Genomic DNA, 21,262 nt, shown 5'->3' on the forward strand with positions numbered 1-21,262 from the left:
ACACTCACCTGCGAAAGACCAGTCTGGGAGATCCGTCAGGGGTCCATATTCTGTCCCACTTCGGGATAAACCATGCCTGGGGATGGGGGTGGGTGGAACAAGAGGAAGAAGTAACATGAAGCAGTATTCCCCAGTAGCCGGCTCTCCCACAATTTTGAAGCATCACCAGATGCAGGACTGCTGGGTTGATAAGTCTTGCCCTATTTAAAGGCCAGAGGGAGATGACAGACAGGGAGATATACAAGACAGACAGGGAGACTATAGGAAGGATGTTGAAGCATTGGAAAGGGTACAGAGGAGATGTACCAGGATGCTGCCTGGTTTAGAGAGTATGGGTTATGATCAGAAATTAAGGGAGCTAGGGCTTTACTCTTTGGGGAGAAGGAGGATGAGAGGAGACATGATAGAGGTGTACAAGATATTAAAAGGAATAGACAGAGTGGACAGCCAGCGCCTCTTCCCCAGGGCACCACTGCTCAGTACAAGAGGTCATGGCTTTAAAGTAAGGGGAGGGAAGTTCAAGGGGGATATTAGAGGAAGGTTTTTCACTCAGAGAGTGTTTGGTGCGTGGAATGCACTGCCTGAGTCAGTGGTGGAGGCAGATACACTAGTGAAGTTTAAGAGACTACTAGACAGGTATATGAAGGAATTTAAGGTGGGGGGTTATATGGGAGGCAGGGTTTGAGGGTCGGCACAACATTGCAGACTGAAGGGCCTGTAATGTGCTGTACTACTCTATGTTCTAGATAGAGAGGAATGGGGGGGGAGAGAAGAGAGAGATAGGGGCAGAGACAGATTGTCAGCCGGCAAAGAGAGAGAGAGAAAGAAAAAGAGAGGGGAGGGAGGGTGTGTGTGTGTGAGTGTGTCAGGCAGGGGGAGCGAAAAACAAAAAAAACATAACGTATAGTGGGTACTCACTCCAGTCGCCACTGACTCCCTGCTCGACACACAGGGCCACAGGAGAAAGCTCTCGTCACCGGCTTCAGAGGAATACAGAGCGATCGCCACATACCTGAAGATCGGCGTAATTGGTTACTTCTTTTGACCACCCCATGAACGAGTCAGTTGTGACTGTTCATTAACACGCTCAACATCACCCTGATCCCTCATCCCTGCGACTCTCCACCCAAGTGGGACCCTGGGCCCTGTGACCCTTCAAACCAGACGTGACCTGCTCATTCTTCCCATCCCCGATGACCCACACATACGCTCTGCAACCCATCACTCTGGTTCTTTGATCCTCCAACCCAGGAACAAGGAAGGGTGCCTAGTGATGGAACGTGGGCTTCCCTCTGATCCTCAGGTCCAAGCTTTTGACTCCTCCATCCCCGGAGTAATTCAATGACCCTTCACCTCTGCAGGTGGCCCCTGCTGCCCAAAACACGGCATCCTGCGACCCCTTAGCCCCACACGTGACAGCAACAGGATGACCCCTGTACCATTCACGCACACGAACCTCTCTCAGTAGAACAGTGACCGCATGTCGCTTCACCCCCACACATGAGGCCTCCTGACCATTCACACCTCCCTCTCCATGGCCCGAACATGAGGCGAGGTGACCCTTTACCTTCAGCCGCCCCTGACCATGGGCCCACTGGGAGAAATAACACGGCCGCAACTAGAGGCCTTCACCTACCTCGGACCTGACGCCACCGTTCCTTCAGCAGCCGGCCGCCGCGCAGGCGCAGTGCAAAAAAAACCCAGGGCGCATGCGCTGGGTGTCTGTCAGCGAAAGATCAGACTCGGGTTTAATGTCACTGGCTTATGTCATGAAATTTATTTCGCGGCAGCAATACATGATAATATAGAAAAATAAGTGAGTCAATTGCAGTAAGTACATGTGTATATTAAATTATAAATAGTGCAAAAAACAAATAATATAAAGAAGTAGTAAGGTAGTGCTTCAAGGTTTCAATATCCAGAGGGAGAGATTCGGGGAATGGAGAGAGACAGGGTGGGAAACATAACAGTAGAGGAATGAGGAGAGAGAGGGAGAGGGGAAATGGAGGGGAAGAGAGGGGAGGCTATTTATCAACCAGCCCGCTAACACCAGACTCAAAAACAGTTACTTTCTTCAAGCAGTAAAGCTAATCAACACCTCCACAGCTTAATTATTTCCTGTCAGCCACCGTATGTACAGCCTACTGTCACTTTATAGTTGCCATCTATGTCTAAAAGCTATGTATTTATCTTCATTGCGTTTATTATTATGTTCTTTATCTTTTGTGGTTTGCATGCGGAGTAAAATTATTTCCTTCACCTTTACATTTGCGTACAAGAAATGACAGTCAACAAACTTGAGAGTGAGGGAATGGGGATGGAGAGAGTGAGAAGGAACGGAAAGAGGGGGTATGGAGAGCGGGGGAGAACAGAGAGAGAAAAGGGAATGCTGAGGGGAATGAAGAGAGGCTGGAGAGAGGAATAGGGAGGGAGTGGAGAGAGAGGGGAATAGAGAGAGTGAGGGGAATTCAGAGAGAGTGAGGAGAATGGAGAGATAAAAGGGAATGGTGAGGGAAATGGAGAGGGGCTGGAGAGAGGAATGGGGAGGGGGTGGAGATAGAGGGGAATAGAGAGAGTGAGGGGAATTCAGAGAGAGTGAGGAGAATGGAGAGATAAAAGGGAATGGTGAGGGGAATGGAGAGGGGCTGGAGAGAGGAATGGGGAGGGGGTGGAGAGAGAGGGGAATAGAGAGAGAGAGTGAGGGAAATGGAGAGAGGGGAAGGGAGAGAGAGTGAAGGAATGAGAGGGAGTGCAGACAGAGGGGAATGGAGTGAGAGGATGGAGAGAGAAAATGGTGCGAGTGAGGGGACTGCAAAGGGGGGAATGGAGAGAGAAAATGGAATGGTGAGGGGAATGGAGAGGGGGTGGAAAGAGAGGGGAATGGTGAGGGGAACGGAGAGGAGGTGGAGAGAGAGCAGAATGGGGAGGGAGTGAGGGGAATAGAGAGGGAGTGGAGAGAGAGGGGAATGGAGACAGTGAGGGAAATGGAATTGGGGAGGTAATTGCTGGGTAGAAGGTGTGAGAATGGAATTGAAGGTGGGGAGAGAGTCTGATTTTGGGAAGAGGGTGGGTGGGAAATGAAATAGAGGAATTGTAAACTGATTTATCACGTCACTTGTTGTCAGGTACAGTAAATAAAAAAAAACTTTGCTTTGCAAACAATCCACAGATTATTTCATTACACTGCTATATTTAGGAACAGATGGAAAAACAATCACCACACGCAGAACATCGTGTTCTAGTTCCAGCAGCAGCCAGACAATAATGTACAAAGGCCACAGCCAGATAGAGCGGTAGATCACAAATTGGTCTTTATTGTCCAAGAAATCCATTTAACCTCGCAACAGGAGTGAAACTGCCCTTGAGTCTGGCAGGATGTGATTTCGGGCTTTAGTACCTTCTGCTCGATGGGGGGAATGGGAACGGCTTTAGTACCCTCTGCCCGATGGGGGGAATGGGAACGGCTTTAGTACCCTCTGCCCGATGGGGGGAATGGGAACGGCTTTAGTACCCTCTGCCCGATGGGGGGAATGGGAACGGCTTTAGTACCTTCTGCCCGATGGGGGGAATGGGAACGGCTTTAGTACCCTCTGCCCGATGGGGGGAATGGGAACGGCTTTAGTAACTTCTGCTCGATGGGGGGAATGGGATCGGCTTTAGTACCTTCTGCCCGATGGGGGGAATGGGAACGGCTTTAGTACCTTCTGCCCGATGGGGGGAATGGGAACGGCTTTAGTACCTTCTGCCCGATGGGGGGAATGGGAACGGCTTTAGTACCCTCTGCCCGATGGGGGGGAATGGGAACGGCTTTAGTACCCTCTGCCCGATGGGGGGAATGGGAACGGCTTTAGTACCTTCTGCCCGATGGGGGGAATGGGAACGGCTTTAGTACCCTCTGCCCGATGGGGGGAATGGGAACGGCTTTAGTACCTTCTGCCCGATGGGGGGAATGGGAACGGCTTTAGTAACTTCTGCCCGATGGGGGGAATGGGAACGGCTTTAGTACCTTCTGCCCGATGGGGGGAATGGGAACGGCTTTAGTACCCTCTGCCCGATGGGGGGAATGGGAACGGCTTTAGTACCCTCTGCCCGATGGGGGGAATGGGAATGGCTTTAGTACCCTCTGCCCGATGGGGGGAATGGGAACGGCTTTAGTACCCTCTGCCCGATGGGGGGAATGGGAACGGCTTTAGTACCCTCTGCCCGATGGGGGGAATGGGAACGGCTTTAGTACCCTCTGCCCGATGGGGGGAATGGGAACGGCTTTAGTAACTTCTGCTCGATGGGGGGAATGGGAACGGCTTTAGTACCTTCTGCCCGATGGGGGGAATGGGAACGGCTTTAGTACCCTCTGCCCGATGGGGGGAATGGGAACGGCTTTAGTACCCTCTGCCCGATGGGGGGAATGGGAATGGCTTTAGTAACTTCTGCTCGATGGGGGGAATGGGAACGGCTTTAGTACCTTCTGCCCGATGGGGGGAATGGGAACGGCTTTAGTACCCTCTGCCCGATGGGGGGAATGGGAACGGCTTTAGTACCCTCTGCCCGATGGGGGGAATGGGAACGGCTTTAGTACCCTCTGCCCGATGGGGGGAATGGGAACGGCTTTAGTACCTTCTGCCCGATGGGGGGAATGGGAACGGCTTTAGTACCTTCTGCCCGATGGGGGGAATGGGAACGGCTTTAGTACCCTCTGCCCGATGGGGGGAATGGGAACGGCTTTAGTACCTTCTGCCCGATGGGGGGAATGGGAACGGCTTTAGTACCCTCTGCCCGATGGGGGGAATGGGAACGGCTTTAGTACCTTCTGCCCGATGGGGGGAATGGGAACGGCTTTAGTACCCTCTGCCCGATGGGGGGAATGGGAACGGCTTTAGTACCTTCTGCCCGATGGGGGGAATGGGAACGGCTTTAGTACCCTCTGCCCGATGGGGGGAATGGGAACGGCTTTAGTACCTTCTGCCCGATGGGGGGAATGGGAACGGCTTTAGTACCTTCTGCCCGATGGGGGGAATGGGAACGGCTTTAGTACCCTCTGCCCGATGGGGGGAATGGGAACGGCTTTAGTACCTTCTGCCCGATGGGGGGAATGGGAACGGCTTTAGTACCTTCTGCCCGATGGGGGGAATGGGAACGGCTTTAGTACCCTCTGCCCGATGGGGGGAATGGGAACGGCTTTAGTACCCTCTGCCCGATGGGGGGAATGGGAACGGCTTTAGTACCCTCTGCCCGATGGGGGGAATGGGAACGGCTTTAGTACCCTCTGCCCGATGGGGGGAATGGGAACGGCTTTAGTACCCTCTGCCCGATGGGGGGAATGGGAACGGCTTTAGTACCCTCTGCCCGATGGGGGGAATGGGAACGGCTTTAGTACCCTCTGCCCGATGGGGGGAATGGGAACGGCTTTAGTACCCTCTGCCCGATGGGGGGAATGGGAACGGCTTTAGTACCTCCTGCTCGATGGGAACGGAGAATGTCCAAGTGGGTGGGGTCTTCGATAATGCTGGCTGCTTCACTGAGGAGGTGAGGTGCAGACAATCTGTGGGATGGAGCTGGAGGAAGGTTAATTTTTAATTGGTTTGTTACTGTCATGAGTAACAAGGTGGCGTGACGGACTTCGTTTTGCGTGCATCCACTCAGATCACCGCATCACATCAGTACACTGAGGTAGTTAGCACATGGGAAAACAATCAGAATACAGTGTTATTGTTACGGGAGCAGGCAGACAATAATGCCCAAAAACCATGAGCAGGCAGATCAGGAGGTCAAGAATTCATCTTTCCTGTACTAGGGGACCATTCAATATACTTATAGCAGCAGGACCGGAGCTGTCCGTGGGTGTGGTGGTATGGGCTTTCCAGCTTTCGTACCTTCTGGCCGATGGCAGGGACAGAGAGTGTCCTGAGTGGGAGGGGTCCTTGTTTATGTCGGCTTGCTTTCCAATGTAGTGAGGTGCAGACAGAGAAAATGGGGTGTGGGGGTGTGGTAGTGGAGCGGAGATGAGCAATGGACAGGAATGGAGGAGTGGTGTAAGGTGGGAATCGAGGAAGGTTTGGGAAAGTGGAGGGGGAGCAGGTGTGCGGACCAGGGAATGTTGAGCGAGAGAATGAGGAGGGAAGGGAGGGGAGAAGCGGAGGGGACAGAGGATGAGGAAAAGGAGAGGAATTTAGGGAAAATATGAAGGGGAAGGAGAGGAGGTAGGAAGAAATGGAGGGGAATGGGGAGGAAGTGAGGAAGGAGACGAGTGAAGGATGGGAGTAGGAAATAGGGGAGGGTGGAATTAACTGTGGGGGAGTAAAGGAGGTGAATAGAGGGGTGTGAACGGGGAAAGATTGAGGGGGAGTGATTTGAAAAGGGGTAAATGAATGAGGAATAAACGGAAGGTGAGTGAATGGGGGAAAGAATGGAGGGGAAGTGCATGGGGAGTGAAATGGGGAGACAATATAGGGGGTGAACAGAGGGGAGTGATTGGAATGGGAAAATGGTGGGGAGTGAATTAAGGGGGAGAGAATGAATGGGAAATGAACGGAAGGTAGAGTGAATGGAGGGGGGTTGATTGGAGGGGTAGAAAATGGGTGGGGAGAGAATGGATGGGGAGTAAATGGAAGGGTTGTGAATAGAGGGGGAGGAAATGGAGGATGAGAGAATGGAGGGGGAGTGAATGGAGGGCGGGGGGAAGAGAAGGAAGGAAGTACTGGACAGAAAGGGAGGGAGGAAGGGAAGGTAAATGCTGAAAATCCCCCCGCCCCTGTGGGCAGGTCTCTGGGGAGAGGCATCCAGGATAACTGGAGGCAAAGGAGAGGGAGGGATATGGGCAGCCGGGGGTGTTGGGGGAGTTCCCAGTGTAAGAAACTTCAAACACTTCCATTTACGCCAGGTGGTGTCAAGCATTCAGAGCTCAGAGTAAATTTGCTGTCGAAGTACGTAAATGTACCATGTGCTACATTGAGATTAATATTCTTCAGGGCATTTACAGAAAATATAAATAAAAGCAATAGAATTTACAAAACAAATTGCATAAACAAAGACAAACAATCAGTTTGCAAAAGTAGCCAAGTTGTTCAAATTTTAAAAACGGCTGAGAACATGGGTTATAAAGAGACTTTTGAACTGAGGCTGCAGGCCATAGAATCAGTACTGAGTTGTGGTGAGTGATGTTCAGGAGCATGATTGCTGTAGGGTAATAAATGGCTCCACCACCGGCATGTCCTGCTGCTCACGGGCAAGGCTACCATCCAGTTACGGGCCTGAGAGTCTACTCTTGCTTATCGGCAGAGTGCTGCAAGGAGACATTGACGGTATTGACCGAGGAACAGGCTCACAGAGGCCCAGGCTGAGCTCCGGCAAAGTCACTCATTGCAGACTGGGTCCAGCCGAGAGATGCAAGGCATTCTGGGGATGTGGGAAGTACTGGGAAAAATGCCAGGGGAACTCAGCAGGTCAGGCAGCATCTATGGAGGGCAATGAACAGCTGGCTTTTCGGGCCGAGACCCTTCCTCAGGGAGACGTTGACTGTTTATTCTCCTCCATAGATGCCGTCTGACCTGTTGATTTCTTCCAGCATTTTGCGCATGTGGTTAAAGAGTCAGAGAATCGCCCAGCACAGTGTGCTGGTTCCTGCCAACCAAGATGCCCCATCCAAGCTATTGCTTGCGTTGTTCTGCTGAACATTGTTGAAGTATTCCAGAAAGCCACACTTGGCTACCCCCAGCACATCCTTAGGCTGTCTCGGTTGTTCACGCAAACGACCGGCATACATACAGGAAACTGATGAATCTGAGCATCGTGGAAGGCGGTTGTAGCCAATGCAGGTCAGTCATTCCCAGCCACAAGACAGAGCCCTCGGTTTCTCGTTCAGCCGTCTGCCCGGTGAACTTCCTTCAGCCGCGAGGCCAGAAGTGGGGGTGACCGCCCGCAGAAGACCGCAGCACGTCCGGTGCCCCTTCGCCACTTCTCAGGGAAACGAAGCAGCCCAACTCCGAATGCGGCGAGGTCCCAGGCAATCTCCAGGCCCGGGCTGAGAGGTGGCAGGGCATCGATACCATGCAGTGGCAAGCAATGTTCATATCCCACAGAGGAAGCCCAGCCATTAGCCCCTGATATCCAGTGGTATGCCCAGGTCCGAAACCCCAGCCCTCAATGTCCCATGGCATGCAGAGCTCAGAAATCCCAGCCGTCAATGTCCCATGGCATGCAGAGCTCAGAAACCCCAGCCCTCAATGTCCCATGGCATGCAGAGCTCAGAAACCCCAGCCCTCAATGTCCCATGGCACGCAGAGCTCCGAAACCCCAGCCGTCAATGTCCCATGGCACGCAGAGCTCAGAAATCCCAGCCGTCAATGTCCCATGGCATGCAGAGCTCCGAAACCCCAGCCCTCAATGTCCCATGGCATGCAGAGCTCAGAAACCCCAGCCCTCAATGTCCCATGGCATGCAGAGCTCCGAATCCCCAGCCCTCAATGTCCCATGGCACGCAGAGCTCCGAAACCCCAGCCGTCAATGTCCCATGGCACACAGAGCTCCGAAACCCCAGCCCTCAATGTCCCATGGCATGCAGAGCTCCGAAACCCCAGCCGTCAATGTCCCATGGCATGCAGAGCTCCGAAACCCCAGCCCTCAATGTCCCATGGCATGCAGAGCTCCGAATCCCCAGCCGTCAATGTCCCATGGCATGCAGAGCTCAGAAACCCCAGCCGTCAATGTCCCATGGTACGCAGAGCTCAGAAATCCCAGCCGTCAATGTCCCATGGCATGCAGACCTCAGAAACCCCAGCTGTCAATGTCCCATGGCATGCAGACCTCAGAAATCCCAGCCGTCAATGTCCCATGGCATGCAGAGCTCCGAATCCCCAGCCGTCAATGTCCCATGGCATGCAGAGCTCAGAAACCCCAGCCGTCAATGTCCCATGGCATGCAGAGCTCAGAAACCCCAGCCCTCAATGTCCCATGGCATGCAGAGCTCAGAAACCCCAGCCGTCAATGTCCCATGGCACGCAGAGCTCCGAAACCCCAGCCGTCAATGTCCCATGGCACGCAGACCTCAGAAACCCCAGCCGTCAATGTCCCATGGCACGCAGAGCTCCGAATCCCCAGCCGTCAATGTCCCATGGCATGCAGAGCTCCGAAAACCCCAGCGGTCAATGTCCCATGGCACGCAGAGCTCCGAATCCCCAGCGGTCAATGTCCCACGGCACGCAGAGCTCCGAAACCCCAGCCGTCAATGTCCCATGGCATGCAGAGCTCCGAAACCCCAGCGGTCAATGTCCCATGGCACGCAGAGCTCCGAATCCCCAGCCGTCAATGTCCCATGGCATGCAGAGCTCAGAAACCCCAGCCGTCAATGTCCCATTGCATGCAGAGCTCCGAATCCCCAGCCGTCAATGTCCCATGGCATGCAGAGCTCCGAATCCCCAGCCGTCAATGTCCCATGGCATGCAGAGCTCAGAAACCCCAGCCGTCAATGTCCCATTGCATGCAGAGCTCCGAATCCCCAGCCGTCAATGTCCCATGGCACGCAGAGCTCCGAATCCCCAGCCGTCAATGTCCCATTGCATGCAGAGCTCCGAATCCCCAGCCGTCAATGTCCCATGGCACGCACAGCTCAGAAACCCCAGCCCTCAATGTCCCATGGCACGCAGAGCTCCGAAACCCCAGCCGTCAATGTCCCATGGCATGCAGAGCTCCGAAACCCCAGCCGTCAATGTCCCATGGCACGCAGAGCTCCGAAACCCCAGCCGTCAGTATCCTGCGGGATGTTAGTATCGGAAAAAGGAACTGAAGTAGCCATATAAGCAAGAGCAGGTTTGAAGTTGGGGGGAACTGAGAGAGGTGGGAGAGTGAAGGGAAACGCATAATAACTTAAGAAATAGGAGCAAGAGTAGGCCATCTGCCCAGTTGAGCCTGCTCCACCATTCAATATCATGGCTGATCTGGCCATGGACTCACCTCCACCTACCTGCCCTTTGCCCATCACCCTTAATTCCCCATCTAGGCAAAAATCTATCCAACTTTCGCTTAAATTTATTTACTGAGGTAGCCTCGACTGTTTCATTGGCAGGGAACTCCACAGATTTACCTCTCTCTGGGATAAGCATTTCCTCATCATCTCAAAGGCAGTAGTGGAAGGGAGGGAGTCGAGAGATTGTGGCTTCAGGGGTCAAGGGAGAGTGAGTCAGAAGGGGAGAGAAGAGCGTGCATGGGGAGGGAGTGGACATATCGAGCGTTTGGAGTGAGGGGATATTGTGAAGGGGAGGGAGTGAGGAGACAGTTTGAGGGTTCAGAGGTGAGGGGAGTGAGGAGGAAGAGTGCAGTGAAGGTGTGGGTGGACAGATTTGAGTGTTCAGTGTGATAGGGATTGGGGTGGTGGGAGAGGGAGGAGTGGCCTGAGTAAAGGGGGTGAGAGAGGTGGCAAAGTGATGGGTGGAGGAGAGTGTGGGAGGGAGGTGGGGTAAAGGCATGGTTGAAGCAAGGGGCGGGTGAGTGGGAGGTAGTGAGGGGTAAATGAATGTGGGCAATGGGGGAGGTAGTGAGGAGGGAGGAAGAGTGGGGTGAGTGAATGATGAGGTGAGAGGACTGTGGAGTGAATGAGGGTAATGAGGGGAGGGAGTAGAGAGGAGCGAGTGAGGTACGAGGTGGTAGGTGTGAATGGGGGGATTAGGGAGGGTAGGTGAGAGAGTATATGGGAATGAACAAGAGGGGAGGGAATGAGGTTTGAGTGGAGGGGCAGATAAGGTGAGATAGAGCTGGGGGTGTCCACAGTGAGGGCTGGAAGAGAGTTGAGGACTCCAGGGGAAAGGGGTGGCCGGGGGTGCAAGTTGGGGTGAGGGGGTCAGGGATAGTGGAGGAAAGTGGGTGTAGGACAGAACAAAATGTCAGGGGGGGGGGTGAGGAGGTGGTGGGGGAGCTAGCTAGCCACATTATGGGAACAGGAGCAGAAAGTATTCACTGGACCTTGGAGACAGGAATGAGGAAGTGAGCACAGTGAGAGAACCCTCCCCCTTCTCCATCTTTTGGGGAGCGTTAGGTGCCGGCTGGGACAGGAGAAGAGCAAGGAGGGGTACACTGTAGGTAAACAGGGAGAGGAGAGGGTCAGGAAAGAGAGACGGAGAGTGAATAGAGGGGGAGAAATTGAGAGGAGAGAGAGAGTGTGTCCAACAGAGTGAGGAAAGAGTGGAGAGAGAGAAACACTCACCCACACACACACAAAACAGAAGAGGAACTGAGAGAGAGGCACAAAAATGGGAGAGAGTGGGAGGCAGAGAGATACACAGTGGGGAGGGGGAGGAGAGAAAGAGAGAGAGAGGGAGGGAGGAACTGGGAGTGTGAGAGAATGGTAGAAACAAAAGGAATGGCAGAGAGACACACAAAGAAAGAGAGCAAGATAGAGACTGGACGTACGAGTGGGAGGGAGAGAGAGAGAGAGGGGGGGGGGAGGGATAGAGACGTGGATAGGAAGAGAGACGCATGGAAAACCGGGGGCGTGGGAAACACACAGAGGAAGTCAGATTAAGGAAAAATGAAACAGAAACAGTGCCTGAGAAACCGAGAGGGATGGAGTCAAGGAAACAAAGAGCTACAAAAACAAGTGAGCAGCAAAAAAGTGAGAAAGACAGACCACGAGAAAAGGGGAGGAGAAGGTGACAGAGGGAAAGGGAGACAGGGAGAAGGATAATGATGGGAAGTTTGGGAGAGGGAGAGTGATGGGTTTAGAGAGGAGAGAGGGAATGAGACAGGGATTAGGGTCGGAGAGGGAGGAGGAGAGTGACAAGTGAGGGAGAAGGGGCTGACAGGCAGACAGAGAGAAGGCGGAGACAGGGAATGTGTGATCGCTGGTTGAGCGAGGTCCTGCGGTGGCTAGAGAAGCTGAGCTTAGCACTTTCTCTGTGGGGTGATTCACATGACTCCCAGCCCCACCATGGGGTCAGACAAATCTCTCTATTTGCCTCGGTGATTGGGAGCTGCAGATTCAGTCCCTGGAACCCAACAGATCAGTTCAGGTAAAAGCTCCCAACTCTTGCCTCTCTGTCTGTCTCTCTTTTTCTTGTGTACTGTTCACAGCCTCCTTCAACTTCCCTGCTCTCTCGATATCCTGTTTGTGACCCTGCAGGATGGCCACCATTTGGTGCTCCTATCCAGATAGTCTCGGAGGAGTCACCCTGCTTGAGATGGCAGTGGGTGAGAATCTGTCCGAAATCTTATCATTCCATCTGCTGCTGGCTTGGGCCCTTCCCCTGATTCCCTTTCTCCATTAGGTTCCTGGTTCCAGAAGCTTGTGAGTGGAGCGGGGATGTTACTGCCTGGGTCAGGGATCTACCTAGTGTGCAGGCATATGTGTGAGTGTGAATATATGTCTTTCAGTCTGAGTGCATCGCATATATGTAACCCTGTGTATGTGTGTCTCTACATATGTGTGTGTCCTATGTACATGCGTGTATGAACCTATGTGTGTGTATATATGCCCCCCCAGTCTGTGTGCATCTTGTGTGTGTGTGTTTGTCTCTGTCTGTCAGTCTGTCCCTGTGTGTGTGTGTGTGTGTGTGTGTGTGTGTGTGTGTGTATGTGTGTGTGTGTGTGTGTGTGTGTGTGTGTGTGTGTGTGTGTGTGTGTGTGGGGGTGGGGGGGGGGGGTGGGTGGTGGGGAACACAGATTCCCGACTTTGCCCAATGCAGTGTGACGTTTGCACGGGTGGGTCGCTGCTCAGTGAGACAGTTAGGTGCCGTTCTGGTAAACAGGAAGCTGGTTTCGCTTACCCATGGGTTTGCTGCTAACCATATAAAGCATGCAACTTCTCAGGACCTGCCGGCGCTCACAGGACCAGAGGACACAGCACGCCGTTGAAATGTAGCAAGATGAAGGTGAAAACTCATCCCACGGTACACAGGAAGATCCCAGCAGACCATGACAACCAGCAGGCAGGCAGCAAGGGTGGGGGCGGAGGGGGGGGAGGGAGGGAGAGAGAGAGAGGGAGGGAGAGAGAGAGGGAGAGGGAGGGAGGGTGGGAGAGAGGGAGAGAGAGAGAGAGAGAGAGAGAGAGAGAGAGAGAGAGAGAGAGATGAGAGAGAGAGAGAGAGAGAGAGAGAGAGAGAGAGAGAGAGAGAGAGAGAGAGGCGGAGAAGTCACTCCCACTTTCACAAAGACGGTAGACAGACAGACTTCAAGTCTCTGACCATATGTGTTCCCTCCTCACTGTCCCTTCCCTCTGCACTGACCCTCTCTCTTTGCTGTCTTCTTCCCCAACAGCCCTCCCTCACTATCCCTCTTTCTTTGCTGTCCCCCTCCTTCCCCACTACCCCACCCTCCTCACAGTCCCACCCACACTGCTCCCTCCTCACTGGCCCCCTCTGCTTCCCACCTCTCCCCACACCCAGCCTTGCATCCAGACTCTCACTGTCAGCTGTAAACACTCTGCTCTGCCAGATTTTCTTTTGCTGGTAACCCTCCACCTCAGACTCCACCCCTTCCCTCTATCCCTCCCTCCACATCTCTCCATTCCTCCCCTACTTCCCTCCACCTCACATCCTCCTTCCCTCTACCCCTCCCTTCCAAGCCCTCCACCCACCCTCCCAATTCACCTCTCTCCCTCATCCATAGCACCCCTTTCCACTCCCTTCTCTCCTTCCCTCCTCTCTCATCTTCCTCCCATCCAACCTGGCTCCCATGCACTCTCCATCTCGGCTTCCCACCCACTTCCTTTCCATCTCCCCAGCTCCCAATCTTATCTCTTACTAATCATCCTCGCTGACAAGGTGGGTCGTTGGATCTTGCCGTGCCCAAACGGCCCAGATGAGGGTTGTTGGGATTAGGTGGGGCGGTGTGGGGAGATGGAAAAGGTGATTGGGAAACAAGATGGTCAGATGTGTCTCATCTCTCTGCCATACTAGCTCACGCCTGGGTGAGTGCCTTCCAACAAGATGCTCCCATGCTCGGTGCTGATTCAGGGAGGGAGGAGGTGTGGCTTCTATCAGACCTATCTGCCCCTACGCCGATTCACCATCTCACCAACTTCCCCTGTCAGAGGAGATGCTGCCCTTTTAAGACCTCCCTGGGGTATGGCCCACTAATTGCCAAGTTAATTAATGGCACTGAGAGCTATTGCCAAGTTTTAATGAGCTGACGCGCGACTAATCTGCTGAGAAAGGATTTCCCGCAGCAGCCTCTCCCTGGACCTTGCCCCTAATTACAGCTGATCACTCTGTCTGTGCGGATCAAGTCCGACTATCTGCAGAAACTGTGGGAGGTGTGCGGGACGTCCCGGAGAGGACACTCTCAGAAGCTCAGGGGCACCGGGTGAGTGAACGGGACCAGCTCCCACCCACCAGCCTCACCTCCTACCCCTTCGGCTCTCCCCAAATCAAGGGCCCTCCCACCCCACTTGTAGGATTGTCCCGACTGTGTGGGGTGGTGGGGGGGTTGCTGATGAGGAGAAGCGGCAAGAAGGGAGGGAGTGCCACAGGAGGGGCAGGGAGGGTGGAGTGGTGAGGAAGGGGGAACCACAGTGTTGGGGAGAGTATGAGGAGGGGGTGCCACAGAAGGGGTAGTGAGGCACGAGGCAGAACTGAAGGAGGAGCATTAAGGATGGAGTAAGCGCAGTGGGAGGGGCGGCGGAGGAGATTCAGACGGGGAAGAGGGGAGAATGTCGTGGTGTTGGAGGGGTGGTGTGTAGGGAGGGGGCAGTGAAGAGCGAGGGGACTGGCAGGAGGGGGGCGATGAGGAGGGGAAGGAAGGAGAGCCAAGGCGGGGGGCAGCGAGGAAGGAGGGAGTAATATTTGGTAGTGATGATGCTCCGAGGGGGGAGAGAGTGCTGACGTACCAGAGAGCTGGTCGGGAAGGTTGGAGAACCGAGGGGAGTGTGGCCAGGTGGGAAGGAGGGGCAGTGAAAGAAGAAGGGAGGGAGGGGTGCCGAGAAAGGAGCGTTGTTGCTTTGGAGGGGTGGTGAGGAGGGAGGGCCAGAGGAGGGGCAGGAAGAATGCCGGGAGCGCTGAGGGGATGAACGTTGAGGAGGGAGCACCATAGTGTTGCGGGGGCTGGTGAGGAGCATCGGGAACCCAGCGGGAGGGAGCGTCAAGGACAGGGTGGCGAATATGGAGGGAGCTTGGTGGAAGGGACGGTGGGAAGGGCGGGGAGTGCTGAGGAAGGGGCAGTGAGCTGGGAGCACTCTCCTACCTACCTGACCCTCCAGTGCCCCTCTCCCCTTCCCCTCAGCCAGTGGTGGGTTAGGGCACCCCATCCTCAGAGTAACTCGGAGGGTGCTGATACTGATCTCGGGGTAGGACAGAGGAGTGAGCAGCCCCTGGTGGGATGAGTCCCCGACCAGGCAAGTGGAGTCAGGGAACATCCAGGAGAGTATTCGGGAAGCCTCTGGGCGCTTGAAGATTGTGGGAAGACCGTGGTGTGTGCTGTGCAGCAGCTTCAGCATGCTTCTCTTCATCGGCCCCTCTCCCCAGCTGGCGGCCGGGAGGGGTGGGGGAGAAGGGGCAGGTTCACTTTTGATTTCACCCCGGAGTACAGTGGTTGGGTTGAAGGTGAATCCCCGGCCCAGCAGTTGTGAATCCAGCTACTGAACTATGGTTTGGACTCTGGATCCTGATAAGAAAGGTGCTGATTGTCACTTTTGTGCCGTCTTTATCGAAAGAAACCCGAGCAAGGAAGGGACATATTTCCCATCACTTTCACTCTGGGAATGGCAGGGAGGAAGGGAGAGCAGTGGAGAAGTGCCCTGTGTCTGTGATCATTGTAAAACTCTGCAAGTGGTCGGTGTGATGTTGCTGGCGTGTCCAATGTATTGTGAGCAGTTTTAAGTCACATATCCAGCAAAGGACGTGCTGGCATTGGAGAGGCTCCACAGGAGGTTCCGAGCAAAGATCCCGGGAATGAAGGAGTTAGTATATGAGGAGCACTTGATGGCTCTGGGTCACGGGAGTTCAGAAGAATGAGGGGGCTGTAATTGAAACGTACTGTTAGGTCTAGATTGAGTGGATGTTTCCAGTAGTGGGAGAGCGTTCGGGTCCAAAGGGCACGGTCTGAGAATAGAAGGGTGTCCCATTAGAAAAGAGATTACGAGGAATTTCTTTAGCCAGAGGGTGGTTTATGAGTGCAATTTATTGCCACAGACAGCCGAAGAGGCCAAGTCATTGGGAGGCCAAAGTAATTATTGAACTGTTGGAAATGATGCTGGAGAGGTAGTAATGGGGGCAGCAAAGTTCTGAAGGTAGGACCTTCACCAGATGGACTACACCCCAGGGTTCTGAAAGGGGTAGCTGAAGAGATCGTGGAGGCATTAGTAATGATATTTCAAGAATCTCTAGATTCTGGAATGGTTCCGGAGGACAGGAAAATTGAAAATGTCACTCCCATCTTCAAGAAAGGAGGGAGTAGAAAATAAATTATTGGCCAGTTAGTCTGACCTCAGTGGTTGAGAATTTGTTGGAGTCAATCATTTAGGAAGAGGTGATAAAATAGGCCAAAGTCAACATGATTTCCTCAAGGGAAAATATTGCCTGACAAATCTGTTGGAAGTCTTTGAGGAAATAACCATCAGGGTAGACAAAGGAGAATCGGTGGATGTTGTGGACTTGAATTTTGAGAAAGCCTTTGACAAGATGGCACACACAGGCTGCTTAACAGGATAAGAGCCCATTGTGTTACAGAAAAGATACTAGCATTGATAGAGCATTGGCAGAAGGCAGGGTGGGAAAAAGGGAGCATTTTCTGACTGGCTGCTGGTGACTAGTGGTGTTCCGCAGGGGTCGGCATTGGGACCACTTTCTTTTACGATATATGTTAATGATTTGGATAATGGAATTGATGGCTTTGTGGCCAAGATCACAGACGTTATGAAGATAGGTGGAGAGGCAGGTAGTTTTGAAGAAGTAGTGAGGCTGCAGAAGGACTTAGACAGTTGAGGAGAATGGACAAAGAAGTGGTAGATGGAATACAGTGTCAGGAAGTGTATGGTTATGCACTTCAGTAGACAAAAATGAGCATAGACTACTTTCTAAATGGAGAGAAAATTAAAAAATCTGAGGTGCAAATGCACTTGGAAGTCCTTGTGCAGGATTCCTTAAAGGTTAATTTGCAGGTTGAGTTGGTATTAAAGAATGCAAATACAATGTTCGCATTCATTTCATAGAAACATAGAAAACCTATATCACAATACAGGCCCTTCGGCCCACAATGCTGTGCCAAACGTACTTATTTTAGAAATTACTGAGGGTTACCCATAGCCCTTTGCTTTTTCTAAGCAAGGATGAGAGGACCAGAATATAAAAGCAAGGATGTAATGTTGAGATTTTATAAAGCACTGGTGAGGCTTCACAGGACACTGTGAAAAGGTTTGGGCCTCTTATTTAAAAAAGGGGTGTGCTGACATTGGACGGGGTTCAGAGGAGGTTCACGAGAATGATTTTGAGAATGAAAGGGTTATCATGGGCATTTGATGGCTCCAGGCTCCTCGCTGGAAAACATTAGAATGAGGGGGAATCTCACTGAAACCTATCGAGTGTTGAAAGACCTTGACAGAGTGGATGTGAAGAGGATGTTTCCTGTGGTGGGGGAGTCTAAGACCAGAGGCACAGCCTCAGAATGGAGGGACATCAATTTAGAATAGAGATGAAGAGGAATCTATTTAGCCGGAGGGTGCTGAATATGTGGAACTCGTTGCCACAGGCTGCCGTGGGGGCCAGTGGATTAGGTGTCTTTAAGGCAGAAGTTGTTAGGTTCTTGATTGGTTAGGGCATGAAACATTATGGGGAGAAGGCTGGAGAATGAGGTTGAGAGGGATAATAAATCACCCATACTGAGATAGCAAAGCAGACAAGATGGGCCAAATGGCTTAATTTGCCTCTCTGCCTCATGATCTTATTTTAAACAGAATTTCGGACATTCTTGATTAGTAAGAGCGTCAAAAGTTTCAGGGAGAAGGCAGGATAATGCATTTGAAAGGGAAAATAAATCAACCACGATGGAATGGTGGAACAGACTTGATGGGCCAAATGGCCTAATTCTACTCCTATCCCTTACCGGCTGTGACCCCGTGTAGTATGGAGACATCCAGGAATGAGGAGGGGGAGGTAGGGAATTACAGTCGGTGAGTGACTTGGAGATTGGTGTGGGCGGGGCAGAAGGGGTGGAGGGCCACAGCTGGTAACCAGGGGAAGAGACAGGGAGGTGCATGGGCCGAGAGGAAGTGAGTGAGGAAGTGGCATGGGCTAAGAAATGGCTGACAGACAACTGAGAATCCAAAAATGACCAGCGGTCGTGTGACCAGAGCATGAGCTGTTGGGGGGAGGGCAGAACAGTCAGGCTTCTACAGGAAAGTTCCTCAAATGTGCCCGTATCCATCCTCACTTCCCTCAACCCCACACTCTATCCCCTTTCTCTCACCCTGCCCAACACCCATCTCCTGCCACTCCCTCCCCGTACACTCTCCCCCATTCTGTCCCCTCAATCTCTACCCCCCTCCCCACTTCCGTCCCTCAATTTCTACCCCCCTCCCCCACTTCCGTCCCTCAATCTCTATCCCCTCTCCCCACCCCTTGCTCTCTTGCCCCCAAAAACAGTCAGCCCCTATGTTTTCTTCCCACACTCTCCCCAGTCACACACTCTCATTCCCTCCCCCTCCCAGCACCTCAGTCACACTCTCCACTCCCCCTCCCTCCACTCTTCCCTGCCCCTCCAAATCTCTCCTGCCCTAACTTCTTCCCTCTCCTAACAAAGTCAATGGCAGTGAGGTCAGTGAACAGTGAGGTCACAGATTAATGGTGTCAGTTAGCAGTGATGTCACAGGCTGATAACATCAGTGGTCAATGAGGTCTCAGGGTGATGTCAGTTAGTGTGATGTCACAGGCTGATGATATGGACAATTACTTCACAGAGTTAGCAGTGATGTCACAGTCTGATAATGTCAGCCGGCGGTGACATCATCGACTAATCTCATCAGCAGGCATCAGTAGTGGTTCTGCTACTTTTCACATTACACGTTAATGGTCTGGGTGATGGAAGTAATGCATTTGTGTCCATGTTTGCAGATGATACAAAGACAGGTGGAAAGGTATGTAGTGTTGAAGCAGAGAGCCTGCAGAAGGACTTGGACAAATTGGTAGAATGGGTGAAGAATTGGCTGATGTAATAGAGTGTAAGGAAGTGTACAGTCATGCTCTTTGGTAGAAGGAAAATTTTCTAAAGGGGGAGTGAATATAGAAATCAGATGTGCAGAAGAGACTCAGATTCCCAAATGTTTAACTTGCAGCTTGAGTCAGTGATAATGATGACAAAAGCAATATTACCACTTATTTCCAAAGGACTAGAATATAAAAGCAAGCATGTAAGACTGAGGCATTATAAGGCATTGGTCAGAAAGCATTGTGAGCAGTTTTAGGCCCCGATTCTAAGAAAAGATGTGTTGCTAATGGAGAGGGTCCAGAAGAGGTTCACAAGAATGATTCTGGGAATGAAAGGGTTAATGTATGAGGGGTGGGGGAGAATTCAATGGCTCTGGGCCTGTACTCACTGGAGTTTAGAAGAATAAGTGGGGGGGGGGGGGATCTCATTGAAACCTATTGAATATTGATAGGCCCAGAGAGAGTGGGCATGCGGAGGGTGTTTTCCAATAGTGTGAGAGTCTAGGATCAGCAGGCACAGCCTCGGATTAGAAGGATGTCATCTTTCAGTCTGCTCCACCATTTGATCACAGATGCTGTTTTTTTTACCCCTCTCAACCCCGTTCTCCTGCCTTCTTCGCATAATCTATGATGCCTTTACAAGTTAAGAATCTATCAAACTCCTCTTTAAATATACCCAATGGCTTGACATCCACAACCATCTGTGGCCATGAATGATGATGAGAATGATCCCAGAAATGAAAGGATTAACACAGCTCTAGGTCTGTGCCTGCACAAGTTTGGAAGAACGTGAAGGCTTGAATCTGGAAGCCCAGACAAAGTGGAAATGTACAGGATGTTTCCAATACCGGGAGAGTCTAGTACTAGAGAGCACAGTCCCAGAATAGAAGGGCATCCGTTTAGAACAGAATTTCATTAGCCAGTGGGCAGTGAATCTGTGGAATTCATTGTCACAGGCACCTGTGGAGGCCAAGTCAATGGGTTTAGTTAAAGCGGAGCTTTATATGTTATTGATTCATAAGAGTGTAAAAGGCGACAGGGAGAAGATAGGAGAATGAAGTTGAGAAGAAATATAAATCAGCCATAATGAAATGGTGGAGCAGACTCAATGGACAAATTCAGCTCCTATGTTGTATGGTCTTATGATGTCACTGAGCAAGGAGGTCACAGGCTGCTGCTGCCAACCGGAGATGAGATTCACAGACCCAGGGGTTCACTTCTTGCCGAGGTTCATGGTGGCCCAAGTCATCTCTGCCACCTAACCCGTGAACTCCCCAGTCGTGAATGGTGACCCCAGTCTGCCCTCTGCTGACCCATGACCCCGGTGTCCTCTCTACTGACCCATGACCCCAGTCTCCCCTCCCCTGACCTGTGACCCCTGTGCTTTTGGATAGACACTCCCTGAAACGTTAATGCCTCCTCCACTGCTACAGAACCTGTGAGGACATCAGGAGCCTGCTGGGCGTATTAGGAGGTCAGATGTAGCTGAGGGTGGGTGATTGAGGAGTGGGAGAGGGTTGGTTGGTGAGGGTGGTAGGTTTGGATTGGATAGGAGAGAGTTGGGCATGATGGGGTCCCCTGAACTTGGAACAACACTCACAACCTCAAGGAGTCTGCATGGGGAGCAAGGCTTCTGAAGGAAGCACAGACCATGGTAGAGAGCACAGCAAGATCCAGTGCATGGTACCTTCTACTCCCCTCCTATTCACTGAACCCTTCCTGCCTCTCCCTCCCTCCTCACCACCACGTGAAGAGGATCTTTCTGGCATATGGCGAGGCCATTGCAGTCGGGTGAGAGAGTGGGGATTTCACTGATTATGCACTGGGAGGTGTCCATGCCTCAGGAACAGGGGGAGTCTAGACAGGAGTGCATCCTGACCAGGCCTTGCTACTGACCGGAGCAACTCAGCTGTATGGCTGGTGGGACAGTGAGAACAACCCGGGCTGGAATCTGGAAAATGAATGTGGAATTGGTAATCTGATTGGCAAGTGGCTAATTCTCTCACTCTCTCTCCCACTCTTCCCTCCTCTCATGCCATTCTTTCCCTGTCTCCATTGTTCCCATCTGCCTTTCCTTTCCCTCTCCCTTGCCTGCTGCCACCCCATCACTACGTCCTTCCCACCTCCCCCTTCATGTCTCACTC

At 52.4% G+C, this 21,262-nt stretch overlaps 1 protein-coding gene and 1 long non-coding RNA gene across 2 annotated transcripts in view; one reads left to right on the forward strand and one right to left on the reverse strand.

Annotated features, from left to right (window-relative positions):
- LOC140716627 (uncharacterized) lies at positions 1–12,764 on the reverse strand. The gene is made up of 4 exons (XR_012096334.1): positions 12,750–12,764; positions 1,637–1,722; positions 919–1,012; positions 1–76 (listed from the first exon to the last, which is right to left on the reverse strand). It is a non-coding gene; the product is annotated as an uncharacterized lncRNA (long non-coding RNA).
- Positions 11,619–21,262, forward strand: part of LOC140716626 (Y+L amino acid transporter 2-like) — a 26,570-nt gene continuing 16,926 nt past the window's right edge. Inside the window, 1 exon segment of the mRNA XM_073029450.1 lies at positions 11,619–11,996. Coding sequence (XP_072885551.1) covers positions 11,818–11,996 — 179 coding nt within the window. The 5' untranslated portion in view covers positions 11,619–11,817.

Source organism: Hemitrygon akajei, chromosome 25 (genome assembly GCF_048418815.1).
Source record: "Hemitrygon akajei chromosome 25, sHemAka1.3, whole genome shotgun sequence".
In the NCBI taxonomy this organism is placed as follows: Eukaryota; Metazoa; Chordata; class Chondrichthyes; order Myliobatiformes; family Dasyatidae; genus Hemitrygon; species Hemitrygon akajei.